Source organism: Palaemon carinicauda, chromosome 4 (assembly GCF_036898095.1).
Source record: "Palaemon carinicauda isolate YSFRI2023 chromosome 4, ASM3689809v2, whole genome shotgun sequence".
Taxonomy (NCBI): domain Eukaryota; kingdom Metazoa; phylum Arthropoda; class Malacostraca; order Decapoda; family Palaemonidae; genus Palaemon; species Palaemon carinicauda.
In genome coordinates this window covers 79,238,645-79,254,374 of record NC_090728.1, presented here as the reverse complement: position 1 = coordinate 79,254,374, position 15,730 = coordinate 79,238,645, and the positions used below count along the sequence as shown (strand labels likewise).

Below are 15,730 nucleotides of genomic sequence, written 5' to 3'. Positions count from 1 at the left end.
TAAAAAAATTTAAGCAGTGCAGGATTCATATGGTGCTCAGCTCAATTGCTGTACCTGTGGGGGAAAATTAGGTAGAAGAGAAAGATCTTCAACTAGGTCCCTCAGCAGATGCACCATGATGGTGATGTAGCTCCTTCTCGAGGGATTTCCTCTCATTTGGTTAGTTGGTTGAAATGTTAATCGTTTCATTTCAAATCTGTAAGCAGCAGTTGAGCGTTCCCTTGGTTATAGGTAACTTCACCCTTGTGGTACATGAGTCTCTTTCACTGTGTTCTGGTACTGTAATAGTCCTTGGGGACTACTTAGCAACCTGGCACCCCAAAAATGGGTCTTACGAAGGAAAAACCTATTTTTAGTGGAGGTACTGTGTAGTTCCAAAGACCTTCCTGCCTCCGTAGACTCATGAAGGGAAGTGGGACATAACTGAGACATACTCCTGAATTGAAAAGATGGTTGCCGGGCATTGTCTTTAGTAGTAATAATGGTTCTCAGTGGAATACATGACATCAGTTAGCAGACATATTCAGCATTGGAGGTGCTGTATCAGGTACAATAGACTCTGTACCCTTGACTCTCCCCTACACACACTATGGCTGTGTCTGGCATATTGATATACTTTCCCTATGGCAGGAAATGCAATATATCTCTGGTATATCCATATCATATTGGATTTCCTGTTTTAGCCTTAACAGGAAAGTCCTTGGAGACGACATAGCTCCTCCCAAAAAATATTTCTTTCCTGTTAAAATCCATTCATGTTTTCCTTCGTCAAAGACTTCTTTTTTTCCTTTTGTCAAAACACTTTTTTCATTGTATTTTAGGCCAGGTGCCTGGCTTGACAAAGCTACAGTAGAATATATTGTGTTTCATTATACTGTGTAGGAAATTACTTATTTTTCACCACACAAGATATTTTGCAATATCATTTTTTTTTTTTTGGTAATCTGTTAAATTCGTCTTTATCAAATAGGTTTTTTTAAATATTGATAGATTTTATGTCTAATTAGGTGCAGGTACTGTACTTTAGGATAAAACATAGTCTACCTAGCAACTGAACATGTTTTTTTAGAGAAATTGTAAACTCCAAGTTTTAGTTAAGTATAGTTCTTGAAAAATATTGTAGTATCATATATATGAGTATTATTTTTGTTGAAGTTTTGCTGTTCTTTCAATTAAATGAAGTACAGTACAATGTTTGATTTATGTGTATAGTGGAATCTTACAAATAAATTTTACCACTGGTATTGTACTTAGTAAACACCTAAAGAATAAGAGGGAATATAACAACTCTTTAACAAGAACTTGATTTATACTACTGCCATACTAATCATGATAATTTAACTGTTGAAATTTGAAGATTTAGAATGATGCAAATACCTAATTGCTATATAAAAGCTTAGTTAACAGAAAACAATAATTTATGACTAAATTTCATACAGTGAATTACTGTACTGTATTGTACCGTAAACAGACTTACAGCTTTAAAGTTATATTATGAAACTAACCCTCAGTCCAAGATTTAAAATAATTAACTGAATAGGCTTATCTAATTATTATTATATAAAACAATAGTATTCTAAATGCTATTAAAATACTGAGTATATTAATGTCACTACTAGGGCAGATACATTGCTAGGGCAGATACATTGCTATGCTTTTGGCATAGTCAGATGAGTCTCCTTGTTAACATTTGAATTTAGGAGAAAATTCAAGGAGCCCTAAAGATAAAACCAAAATATACCAAGGGTTCAAATAGCTAACTTAAGGTGTTAGTCTTCTTGTTCTTTCAGTAGGACTTCAGATGCAGTCTGGAGCATCAGCTATGCTGAGTACAATCTACCAAGGTGCTTCTGATTTTCATTAGGAATTGGTTAAAATTCTAATCCTCAAAATACTCTTAACCATTCATTCACATGCCTTAGAATGTTTCCATTTTGGGGGATGGCTGATGATCAAGTTAGGGTTCTCCGAAGAACAGTTTTTGTAAAATAACTTTGGACTATCTCTTTTTAATTAAATTAGATCTAGTTATATATCGATATTATTCATATTTCAGATTCAGTTTGTTGTATTTAACTTATCTGCTTACCTTGTTTATCAATGGTTTTGGAATTTACTACCTCCCAAAATTTTAGTCTTTAGAGCGATGTCAAAAAATATTTTTTTTTTTTCAAATGATTAATGGGTGGTCCATGATCACTGATTTCTTTATAACTGAATGGCTATGTTTACTGCAACCATGAGAAAAAAAAACTAGGCAGTCTCTTTTGGGCACAGATAGATGATAGCTGAGAAAAAAGAAGGATAATTCAGTTCATTATGGTACCCTGATAGATGGTGAGCAAAGTTTGGGTCAAGTGATTCACAGCGCATTAGTAGGTATTCCAGGGAAGGCACCTAAGTTGATGGTGTGGGCCATTGTTTTTGGTGTATTGTAAGTTATTTAATTAATTCTATGGTCCTCAGAATTTAATTCTAGATTCAAATGTCTACTGTTGAGAGAGTAATATACTCTATTGTATTGTGCCCCAAAAAAATATTGGTTTGAAACTGCTCCTTGACCTACTGTGAAACTTTTTAAAGCCTCTGCTATCATAAAGCTTATTTTGCTATGCTGACATATCGAGCGCATGCACTAAGAATTGCATAGAATTGAGCAAAAACTTGCATTCAATTCCTGAATAATTCTCGATAACCTCTACAAGTCGGTAGATATTTAATTTTCTTAATACTTAATGAATAAATAAATCTTGCAGATTCACAGAAATTAATTTCTGAGGATGGCCACACCATACTTACTCTCCAGTCTGGGAGTAACAAGGGGGCATCACAAGCTGGCATGACGCCATATGGAGCGCCCCGCCAAATTATTGCTGATGGTAAGAGATATTAGGAAATATAATTTCTGTGCAGAAGTTGTTACAGAATTTACTGTATATCTCTTAAACATCAAATGTAGGTTATAGTACAGTCACTGAAATAATTTTTCTTTCAACAGGAATTGTTAGTTTGTGACTGGTTAAATCTACATGGAGTACTGTATATTATTTAATGAATCTTAATGTTTACATCAGAATAATGTAACACTAATTAAGTTACATAACGTGGTGGGGAAAATTCATACATTTGAATGTACCATAATGTATAGTGCAGACATTCTTGGAAAATTGGTTCTCTCTTATTATAGTGTACTTTATGTCTTTTTGTTAAGGTACTCAAATGGTATACAAACAAGTTTTGTTTGTAATCTATTTGTATTTCTTAACAGTATGCCTCAGTGAGAGTATACCTATCTTACAAATATTCTTGCAGGTCAGATTTGTACTGCAAGTTTTCTTATCACAAAGTTTCTTTTAAAAGTGTCGTACATTTTTAAGTACTTAATACTGTATTTTCAATTTGTATGGATGAAGGAGTATTGTTCTCATGCATCTATAGTATAACTATAGACAAAGAAGATTTCTGTGGAATTTTATTGCTATGGCTTATTATCAGTCATAGGAATGAACACTTGCCGATTTATGTAGAGCTGTGGTTGGTTGCAAAAGCAACATGCGTACTATGTCAGCATTCTGAAAATTTAGGGGCCTTATTAATGGTATCATTAGTAATTTACTGCTGATAAGAGCCCTTGAACAGAGTATGTAAACACCATGTGAATGCTTTGGTGTGTATTTGTAATCTCGGTAGATTGTATTTTTTTTTCATGTTTGCCTTTGGTTTTTCTTTAATGTAATTATTTTGGAGGTATAGAGTCTTGTAATATTTTTTGGGCGGATGTAAAAATAATTTTACAGGACTGAAGCTTTTGTATGCATTTATTTTGGTGTCATGCCCAATATATCATCATGATTTCAGAGTAGGATGGAAAAGGTACAATATTTTTATGTGACACTGCATAAATTGGCATAATGCTGTAGTTTGGAGTGAAGCAGAATATTTTATAATGAAGTTGGTCAGAGTGCTCATTATTATTTTTTTCTAAGAGTACGGTACTTATCGTATTTGTATCAATTATGGAACACAGAACATGTGATCACCACCACCACCAAAGGAAAGTTTCCTTTGTGTGCGGTAACCATACTTTCTGGCTTGCAGAGTGTGTCAAGAACAACAAACAAAATCGTGAGAGGAGTAGTTTACCCCATTCAGTGGAAGATGTCTCCCATGATAGCTTGGGATCACATGATGAAGATTCTGCATCATCTGCTGTGGATGAAGATTCATACTCCCAATCATCGGTCACAGAACAAGAGATTGGCATTGTGGACTCCGGAGGTAGGCAAATGTTCTTCTGAGATTCTGAGTTCCTTAACATAAATATTATCCCCTAATTCAGGACCTCAAGAAATCAAGTAGGCCTACTTGGTGGTAGCTGCCTCCATATAATTCAAGTATTTTTGCATTAAAACAATTCTTCATTTGTGATCATCAAAGTGCTGTATGTACCAACATAGAAGTGGAGCAATGCAATTCCTTAAATGGAAAGCTAATCCAATGGTCGATGAATAGTACAAGGTATGATACGCAAGGTGAAAGGGAGTCCATCAAAAGAAATTGCTACTACATCACTAACAACGACAGTATAGTTATCTTATAGATTTTCATTCTTTTATACTAAAAGAATATGTATTCTGTTCAAGGAAGAAAGAAGAAATAATCAAGTACGTATTGACTGCGAAGATTTTAAGATTTTATAAAAATAACTTCAGAACATCATCTTCCATCAGTGCCTTAATTTAGTCTTGCTTCTTAGCTTTCTTTAGATGCTTTCTCCTGGCTTGAATGACATCTGTTTTACTTCCATCATTTTCCACCTTTGCAAGACCTAAGAATGCTGTGGACATCATATTCATAGACCAACTCAGGCTTAACTGCATGTGTGATTTAATTATTTTCTGTTACGAGCTGAAGACACAATTATTCATGTATGGAATAGAAAAATGCATGCTATGTGATAGTTTATAAATAATTTGAAGGGCATGATATGCATGAAAACTATTTTTCCTAGAAGTGAAATTTTTTGCTAATAATATTTGTGAAGAATAGATTGAAATTTCAAGACAATGAATATTTGTGATTTGCATATTAAGTAATATAATGAAATTTATTTGAGTGATACCTGTATTTAATAGTTATCTCAACAGCTAGTAGGACATAGTGGGAATATAAATTCATGAATCTCTTGATGTCCACCTAATTTTGATAAATATATATGTGATTCTATAACAGTATTGTAAAACTTTATGAACCTCTGCGGTAACTTGTAAGGTATGCTTATCATTGTAATCTTGCTGGGTAGAATTTTTTATCTTTCTTTATAGAATATCAGTGTGAGTTTTTTTTTTTATTGATTTGTGGCAAATTTGGTCTACTGGGTATGTTAAAGAGTAAATCTATTGGGAATATCACTAAAGGTTCAGGATGTTGTAAAATATTTTAGCATGTAAATAATTGAAAATAGGTATAGTATAATAGTATTCGGAGATATCATGGTGTTTTTTTATATAAAAAGAGTATTGAATTAAAATGGATGGCTCTTTAGAAAAAATTGGTTACCTAATCGAATTGCTGAACATTATTCAGCCGTAATGATAATGATTATAGTCATTGTATTGTAAATGTAAGAAAAACATTGGGAATGATTACCAACATGAAGTGTCACAAATTTTTATGCTACGATTCAGGCAAATAATGCTTCTGATAACTTTTATGGTCACTTTGTGTACTATGATTGCTTTTTTTTTTCTCTGAAACAGCTTTTCTGCCCTTAAACTTCTTGATGATTAACAGATCTACATTGTATTTTGTGTATGCATGTACCTGTCAATATTGCCATGCTGTATTTATAGTGATAAATAATGAACTACAGGAGGTGTGATGTTGCCTGTGCTTTTGTAGATTTTTTTAGTTTTTTGTTTTGTTTTGAGAAATCTATGGTATTTCACTTCATTATTGACATTTACAAAATTAAGCCATGCATTAAAAATTGTATACTGTATCAGGATTAGACATCAATTCTTTAAAAATACTGGGTTTATATGTGTTTAGAATTCTATATAATAGTACAGTACACTATGTATTTGTGAACTCGTATGTTCAGTACTTTCATAGCATGACACATTTTTAATTATATTCTGTGGTACAATAAATAACTCAGGCTAACCATTTTTAGTAGGAGTAAAGAAGACACTTAAACAGAATTAAGTTAATATAGTGGCCATGACATTTTTCTTGATTTAGTATTACTTCATGGTTCTTTCAGCCCTACACATATCCATGATATTACAGTACAGTGCAGTACTTATCTTCTTTAGTCATGTATAGTATTACACCAAATATCACAGTTCACTAATATCCCAAGGTTTTGTCAAACCTCTTTGATGCAGTAATGCTTCTAGAATTTGATACAAATTTTCTTTAAGTATTTGATTTTTTTTCTTATGCATATATAAACCTTTCATCCTTTAAAATAGGGAATGTCCTTAGTGGAAATGGAACCGTCATAGAATTATATAAATAAAGACAGGTGATGAGCTTGAATGAGGAGTTTTGCCCTCTTTATTTTCAAAGACTCTTCACTTTTTTCTTCGGCTGCAACGACTACTGATGTAGTGTTGCATCCTATCCAAATGTTCTTAATCTTTTTCTTTACACTTTCAGTTTAAATGGTTAATTGTTAGCTTTATTCTCAACATGGAAACCAAGCAAGATATTTGCAAATGCAGGGTAAAAGGTGGATTCTGTAACAGGTTTATGGTAAAACCAGCTATGTATACAGATCTACTGTTTCATGTTCTTCTTGTATGGGGCATGATTGTTCACAATCATCCCGACATGCCAAGTTTAGATCATGGCCTCCAGTCATGTGAACTGCATTTGCTTTGAGTATGAAAGGGAAAGGCAAAGGATTCTCTAATGTCGTCCGTAGCACTTTTCTCTCATCATTGAGTTTGCAGGTGACTGAAATTTTTGTGTTTACGGCCTTGAATTGATGCTCAGGGAGCATACATTTGGATAAGAGCGGACTATAATTACACCGGCTAGTTTTCTGGTTTTGGTGCAGCATACGTTGGAAGCTCTCTCATAGCCGTTGGAACCACCGCCGACAAGTTTTATCTAAGGAACACTTGGCCTTACTTTGATCTTGCATGTAGACCCTCTATATTTTCATGAGGGAGCTGGTAGTCAAGGCTGCTTCACCCTGGCTTCCCCAGTGCCAGTGGACCTTAGATAATCCTAGTGCCAGTTTACCCAGCATTGACATCACTGACAGTGACCCCAGTGATGACCTCACTCCCAGTGACCTCAGTGGTGACCCTGAAACCAGTGAGTGTAAGGCTAAAAAAAGAGTGTAAAACCAAAGAAATTGCCCCAGTGGTCATCCCTGTGCTAGTGATCCAAGTGCCAGCGATGTCAGTACCGGTGAGGCATAAAACAGAATTTTGATAGTAAAATAATTAATTCTATTTTTACTTGACGTTCCTATGACTTCTTTTTAAAGCTGGTTAAATCTAAAGATTTTCCATTTTCTTAAATTGTAATAGGCTTGCCGCTTCAGTAGAGTATTATGTTTATATAGCAGGCCATGACCAGATTGTGGAATGATCTTCCAAATAAGGCAGTTGAATCAGTGCAGCTTGAGAATTTCAAACTTGCAGTAAATGTTTTTATGTTGAACAGGCTGATATGAGTCTCTCTTCATAGTTTATATATGACATATCTATTTTAACATTAGTATTGATCTTAAGATTTTATATTCATTATTCATTACTTTCCATATAGTTTATTTATTTCCTTATTTCCTTTCCTCCCTGAGCTATTTTCCTTGTTAGGGCCCTTTAGCTGATAGCATCCTGTTTTTCCAACAAGGGTTGTAACTTAGCTAGTAGTAATAATAATAATAATAATATTATTAATAATAATAATAATCATCGTCTCCTCCTATGCCTATTGACGCAAAGGGCCTCAGTTAGATTTTGCCAGTCATCTCTATCTTGAGCTTTTAAATCAATACTTCTCCAATCATCCTCTCTTACTTCATGCTTCATAGCCCTCAGCCATGTAGGTCTGGGTCTTCCAACTCTTTTAGTGCATTGTGGAGCCCAGTTGAAAGTTTGGTGAACTAATTTCTCTAGGGGAGTGCGAAGAGCATGACCAAACCATCTCCATCTACCCTTCATCATGATCTCATCCACATATGGCACTTGAGTAATCTCTCTTATAGTTTCATTTCTAATCCTGTCCTGCCATTCAACTCCCAATATTCTTCTGAGTGCTTTGTTCTCAAATCTACAAAATCTGTTGGATATTGTTTCATTGTCATACTAGGACTCATGTCCATAGAGTAACACCGATCTCACTAAACTGATATATAGTCTGACTTTTATGTGTAATTTCAGGCAGTTTGATTTCAAAATTTTAGTTAACCTAGCCATTGTCTGATTTGCTTTTTTCAGTCTTTCAATAAACTCAAATTCTAAAGACCCCGTATTAGAGATCATAGTTCTTAAATATCTAAATGATTCTACCTCATTAATTCTTTCTCCTTCTAATGATATCTCATCTTCCATTGTATATTCGGTTCTTATCATCTCTGTCTTTCTTCTATTTATCTTGAGCCCAACCTCCTGAGATATTTCATGCATTCTGGTAAGCAAGCATTGCAAATCCTGTGGTGTTCTGCCAATAAGGACAGGTAAAATTCTCTGGTATATCACTCGCAGTAAATATCCCAAGTAAAAAGCTGCCCAAGAGGAACTTCCATCAGGCTGACATGGCTCGTATTAGTGAAGAAAGTTGTTTACGTGACGTCACAGTGAATGTCATTGTGTTTTTAAATTATTGGTTTCTTAAAACCTGGAATAAGCTGCTCAAAAAGACTATTTCATTTTAGAAACCAAAGTTTCTGAGTACATTATAATACAATACCATACTGTCTGGAGGCAACTTAAGGTCGCAGATATTACCATGGGGTCCATAGAAATTGCAATACACTAGACAACACTGGGAAAGTCCAGGATGCACTGATCCTGGATTTTGTTCAATATATCCTGACAGAAAAAGAATTAAAAACAATAAAATGGTCTCATCATACTTCAAAACAAACTTAACAATAATGATTGATAAACCATATGGCGTGACTATATACAGAGAAAATAGAAATGCATTCATAAAAGTAAGACAAAACATCCGATGAAATTGGTCAACATGGTGGAGCTGACACACCATGGAAGGCATAATAACTTCTAGGATGGCTACTTCTGAAGGAAGGACTGTATTGGTGGTTTTAAAATGAATACCCTAGACGAGGATAAAGGAACAAATAGGGAAAAGGCAACCTCTTGATAAACCACCAGGCATCCATAGTGCTTCTATTAAGCCTGTAGAACGCATCATTTAAAAAAAGCAAAAGGAAGTGAAAACTGAGAGAATACCTTTAATGTGCCTAAGTGTACCCTCACGATAGAGAACTGTGCTGTCTCATGTGGATAAATCAGGATTGATGATTAAAGCTTTCTCTAGGTACAACATGTTTATTATCCTCTGGCCCTCTCACAACCGACAACAATTACATTCTCACCAATCCACAGAATGTCAACGAAAGTTATGGATGCAGAGGAACACAAGTGTGTTATAGAGAAAATGGTTCTTAGACTTTTTAAAACGGTCACCACATCCGTCCCCTTTTTAACATAATAGTGTACTGGTTCTAGAAATGAAAACAGAATAATGTGCCTGAGTATACCCTCAAGCAAGCGAACTCTAACCCAAGAAAGTGAAAGACCATTGTACCAAAACTATGGCACTACCCAAGACTAGAGAACATTGGTTTGATTTTGGATTGTCTTTCTCTCAGAACTGCATACCATGGCTAGAGAGTGTCTTCTACCCATACCAAGTGGAAAATAGACGCTGAACAATTACAGTAGGTAACCACTTGAGTGGAGAGAAATTGTTTGGTTTCCATAGTGTCATAGGTATGAGGAAAGAGGAGAATCTGTTAAGAACAGGCCAGAGTATTTGGTATACATGTAGGCAAAGGATCTAATGTTGGACTATGTGGCTACTTAAAGGACCCAATAATGCTAGCGGTAGTATCTCGAGGGGTGGGTGGTGTCTTGAACTACCTATCCTACCTTTAAATAAACTTCCACAGAATAGTAAGGCATACTGGTATTTAATAACAGTAAATTTTCCATGAGACACTTACAATTCAAGTGAACAATATTTTAAACTGTTAAAATACTGGAACAAATATTATTCATAATTTTACTTGTCAAAGAATTAAGAAGGTGGGTATCCAGAATTGTCTTTTCACAATAAGCCAGAGGAAGAAGTAAATGACATACTCCTTCAATAGAGATTCTGCTGGATCTAGAAGACATCAAAGAAATATAAGACTGCAAAAAACCATAAAAAAAAGCAAATACTGTAACTGATTTGCTTAAATATCCTAAACTATTTAAAAAATATATTATGATTAATGACTCTCATATGAGGCTGGAGATTTATGTAGGTTTCAGATGCTTAGAAAATTACATGACAAAGATTTTTAGGCTATTATTTACTTCATCAATTTTTAAAGCAACATAAATTTTCATTTACTTGATCCTATTTATACCTTGAATAATAATAATAATAATAATAATAATAATAATAATAATAATAATAATAATAATAATGATAATTATTATTATTATTATTATTATTATTATTATTATTATTATTATTATTATTATTATTGCTTTCTAAGCTAAACCTTAGTTGGAAAAACAAGATGCTATAAGCCCAAGGGCTCCAATAGGGAAAATCGCCCAGTGAGGAAAGAAAATAAGGAAACTACAAGATAATTGATTAATAATTGAAATGAAATAATTTGAAAACAGTAACAGCATTAAAATAAAAATTTTATACACAAACCATGAAACTTGAAAAAACAAGAGGAAGAGAAATAAGATAGAAAAAGAACTCTAACCCAAGACAGTGAAAGACCATGGTACTAAGGCCATGGCACTGTCCAAGACCAGAGGACAATGGTTTAATTTTGGAGTGTCCTAGAAGAGCTCCTTACCAAAGCTAAAGTCTCTTCTATTCCTATCAAAAGGAAAGTAGTAAGGCAGTATTATACTTGTACAGTATAAACTTGTTTAAAATCTTATGGTTCAAAAGATGGAAGTCTGGATGATAGATAATGGGTGTAATCTAACATTCATAATTGCCTTATTATAGTACTGTATATGTTAAGCTGAAAATTCTTTCAGACTTGATATTAAATTTACTTTGTTATAATGATGTCAATTTTAAGAGAAAGGCACTGGAAGTAGTCCTTATTTTATCTGAAAACAATTGGTTACACTGTTGCAATTTAATTCAGTACTTCATTTCCATTTTATCCTGTTATGGAATCTTATGAAGTTCTGTTTTAATTTGAGTATCACTTCATTTATAGGTGTTTTGAGTTAAGTTTCTTGTCTTAACTAGAGTTAGTAAAGCAAGTGTTTTGCCTCTGCTACTCTTTTCAGTGATTATACTGTACTTGACTTGCTTTAGTATTGAAGAAAAGGATTTGGACCACTTTAAATGTGATTCTTATGCTTTAAAGAACTGATGTATAGTTTTGATAAACCCTTCAAGAAGTTTTGCCAATTCGTTTAATTACTTTAAAATGAAGTGTGCACAGGAAGCTGCCTTTCCCTTCCTCCTCTTAGTGCTCTTAATTTTCTTGAAGAATATAGCTTGTCTTGTGTCTTTGGTGATGGTTCTAGAAGATATTTGATGAAAAAGTGGATGGTCTTCTTTGGTTGATTCCTGATAATCTATGAATGCATAATTACTTTACTCCTCTCAAAATTTTTGAGACTGCATGAAAGTAAGGTTTGGTATAGGAGATATAGCCTCTTTTTTTAGAGTAATATGAAAAAATACTGTATTGTACTGTATATCCTTTCAACATTTCATCATCATTCTTTTCAACATTTAATACACGAAAATTGGTAAGAATGTCTTTTTGTTAACCGTTAATTATTTCCTCTACACGTCATTTTTGTGTATAGTATATACATAATTTACAAAGGCTTCCTAATTACATTATAGGGTACTGATTTTTAGTTATTTCCCATTATATTGACTAAAGTATTATTTATCATTGTGGGGGTCATTCATAAAGTTGAGAATCTAGTCATAACTTTGTTTAGTTTCAGTAAGTTGTACGTAGGAAGTTTCTTCACTTTACACTTTTAAGAAAATGTATCTGGGAATATCTGTTGCGATTCTATGAGTGGAACAAGAAAGTATTACAGTCAGCATATATAATTGTGTTACATGATAGAAGTAAAATTTGGGGAATGAAAGACATACTAACAAATAGAAAATAATAATAAAAAGAAATTTTCAGTATTGACATCACTGATAATGGTAATGATTACTTTACAGGTTTTAAGAATCACATAGTGAAAAACGATGAGTGATGGCCCGTAATATCACCATGCATCCACCAGAGGCAGAAGGTGTCTGTGACAAGTTTTATGCCTCTACAGATTTTTTACAATTGTGATACTTGAGCCAATCTTTGAGCTCCTTGGTTGTTCTAAGATCTTCTTTCAATTCTGATTGTGTCTGTGCCAGTACTTCATCCAGTTGGGATAATATCGGTGCTCCCAATGCTTTTACTTGATAAATGCTTTGATGTTTGTTGAAATTAAAACTTTGATTCAGAGTCAGAATGTTTTGATTTCTTACATACAGTACTTTATGCAAGCTCAAGTATATTGAAATAGTGTCATAGTTGAGGAAGTTTTCATCCTTAAAACAGCATGGAAAATTACTGTAACTGTCATACAAAATATTTATAACTACTGTATAGTAGTAAAATTAGTGTGTTGTACAGTATAAAATCAGTAATCCAATATAAAATGTATCTTTGATGTGCTGGTGTTGATGAAAAATTGTATATCTATGGCAAAGTTTGGAAATGTTTCTTGAATATAAAATTTCTTAGTGCTAGTGCTACATTTTTCTTTACTGGCTTCAGTGTACATTGTTTTTCGCCTTCAAAGCAAGTGATGAAGTAGTTCCTCCCATATTTAAAACCAACAGTGTCAAAATGCATTTTTTGCAATATTCTGTACAATATAGTATATCTAGGGATAATTTCTATAAGTTTCTTGTTAACATATTTTGTAAGCCATATTTGAACGTTTATACAAAGTGCTGTTCCATATTTAACAGTTAGTAATGACAAATTCACTGAAACTGATCCATGTATGGGATCAGTGAGAGTAGTTGGTGTGAATTTAGTACTAAAATGAGTCCTCTTGTATTACAGATTATGAGCGGTAGACTGGAGACATATCACTAGCAGGCCCTCCATGCACCCTCCTTATAGAAAACTGACGGCATTTTTTCTTTTCCATCAGTTCTATCAGCATATAGATATAGAAATATTATTTAAGAACCTTGTCATTCCTTTATTTGAAATATGTTACTGTAATTGCTGGACATTTTCTCATACTCTTTTAGTAATAATCTTTAACTGTATTCATGACATATTTAATCCTCACCAGACATGATTCTTCATATGAGACTTTAAAAATCCTATCATGCTTCAACCTATTTTAATCAAAAGCACATGCACAGTGACATTTTATCTTGCATGCACCCAGTTCTAGGACGTTATTAGTTTATAAATTATTAATCATTTATACAGTAGCCTATATGATAACTTGTCCATGCTAAACACTTATTTTTAGCTACTCAATTTTATATGTAATTATTATTTCATATGATTATTGCAGTACAGTGTGCACATGTTTTTAAGAATAGTTGTCAAAAGTTTTTACAATATATCTGATTCAGTTTTAGCAGACTTTGATTTTATGTAGAAAGGTGTTGAAGCGCTGTCTGTTTTAGTTGTGTGGCTTTATTTCATGTATATTTAATTCTTGGTACTGTAGATACATATAGTTTACAGAAGAACCTTTGATATTGTCTTAGGATAACAAAACTCTGTGTTCACTAAATGTCATCTTGCAGTAATGACTAAAATGTTTAATGTTTTATTTATTTCTAGAGAAATGACAAGGTTGAAAGTGTTCTATGCCTTCTCTGCAGCAAGATTCATGAAATTTTTTTAATTCTATCCCATTCATCCCATTACTTGCATTTAACTTCCCTATTGGTAGTTCAGTCCAGGAAAAATTGATTTTTCTTACCTCTCTTGAAGAATGATATATAGCATCATTTTGTTGTTGACTGACCTAGAAATAGGGTAAGTTCAAAGCATTCAATATACTGTATGCAAGAAAAAAAACACCGAGTATAGTATGTGCCATGCAGTCGGAAAGTTAAGGATCAGTTTATATATTCCCATTATAAAAATCATCTACCAAATTTCCATGAAAGGAAGTTCTATAGACTTAATTTAAAGAGATTTCTAGCTGGGCAGTCTTATGAGAAATCCATTAGTCACAAAAGTCTGCCTTTTTATTCTAATTCACACTTATTTTTATTTCAGTTCCATATTCTTCAATTCTTATAATTGATCCTGTATTTTGTGGAATTTTTAACAACAAATCTCGATACATCATTGTTCCTGATTCCATCCACTGATTTCTTGGAAGAAGCACTTTAGATTTCAATATGGCTCATAGCTAAATATTTTTTTATGTTTTTTATTTAAAGTATAGTTATTTTGTTAGCAATGATGCCACATAGATAACTTTCTTACTGTCTTCCTCCCTTCATGTTCATAGGCTTTCAAAAAGATATTTCCTTCTTATCATCATCATACAGATGTGTGCATTTATATTTTGTCAATTTTCAGTGTATTTTTATGAGCTTTAGTCTTCCAATTGGTTAGTTGGGATCACTCATCGCATTTAGATAATTATAATAATAATTTCATAATTTTATGCAATTTCTACAGATTCCTTTATTATAAGATTTTTATAATTATCTTGAAATTTTACTAACTAATGTTAAGTGTTTTTACTGTGGTTCTCAATAAAACATTTGGCTGGTAATAGCATTTAAATTAACCTTTTGATGATAGACGATGCTTGTATATTCATTGAAACTTATGCTTATTTAATTGCAGCTGTTGCAGTACACATTTCAATGCAATCTTCTTCTTCTTCTTCCCAGCTGGCTCCCATTTTTATTTGGGGTTGCCGTTGCGGATGAGCCGTTTCCATCTTTTTCTATTCTGCGCTTCTGCCTCATCAATCCCCTTCTCCTGTAAGTCTCCTCTCACACAGTCCCTCCATCTCTTTCTTGGTCTCCCTCTTCTTCTTCCCTGAACCTCCAACTCCATAGTATGTCTCCCAATGTGGTCCTCATCTCTCCTCATCAGGTGTCCATACCATCTCAGCCTCCCTTCCTGCACTTTCTTTGATATTTCCACCACCTTTGTCTACCCCCTTATGTAGTCATTTTTTATCCGATCCTCTCTTGTCACCCCAGACATCCACCTAAACATTCTCATTTCTGCCACATCCATCTTCTTCTCCTCTGTCTTCCTCATGCTTGCTGTTTCTGTTCCATGCAGCATTGCTGTTCTTACCACTGTCTTATGAAATTTTCCTTTTAACCTCAGTGGTATTCTTTTGTCACAAAGAACTCCTGAGGCTGCTCTCCAGTTGTTCCAGCCTGCCTTTACCCGATGTTTAACTTCATCTTCCATACCTCTTCCAGCGTTAACGAAGGATCCCAAATACTTAAACTTATCAAC

General features: G+C 33.6%; 1 protein-coding gene across 4 annotated transcripts in view; it reads left to right on the top strand.

The window, feature by feature from the left end:
- The window catches only part of LOC137640022 (myophilin-like), a 141,996-nt gene extending 126,973 nt beyond the window's left edge, over positions 1–15,023 (top strand). For 2 of the 4 annotated variants that reach the window (XM_068372383.1, XM_068372384.1), the window contains exons 8-10: positions 2,757–2,879; positions 4,099–4,278; positions 13,328–15,023. In XM_068372383.1, the coding sequence (XP_068228484.1) occupies positions 2,757–2,879; positions 4,099–4,278; positions 13,328–13,341 (317 nt within the window). In that variant the 3' untranslated portion in view covers positions 13,342–15,023. The remainder of the gene's footprint in view (positions 1–2,756; positions 2,880–4,098; positions 4,279–13,327) is intronic. The other 2 variants (XM_068372386.1, XM_068372385.1) reach the window with 2 other exon arrangements.
- The last annotated feature ends 707 nt before the right edge of the window (positions 15,024–15,730 follow it).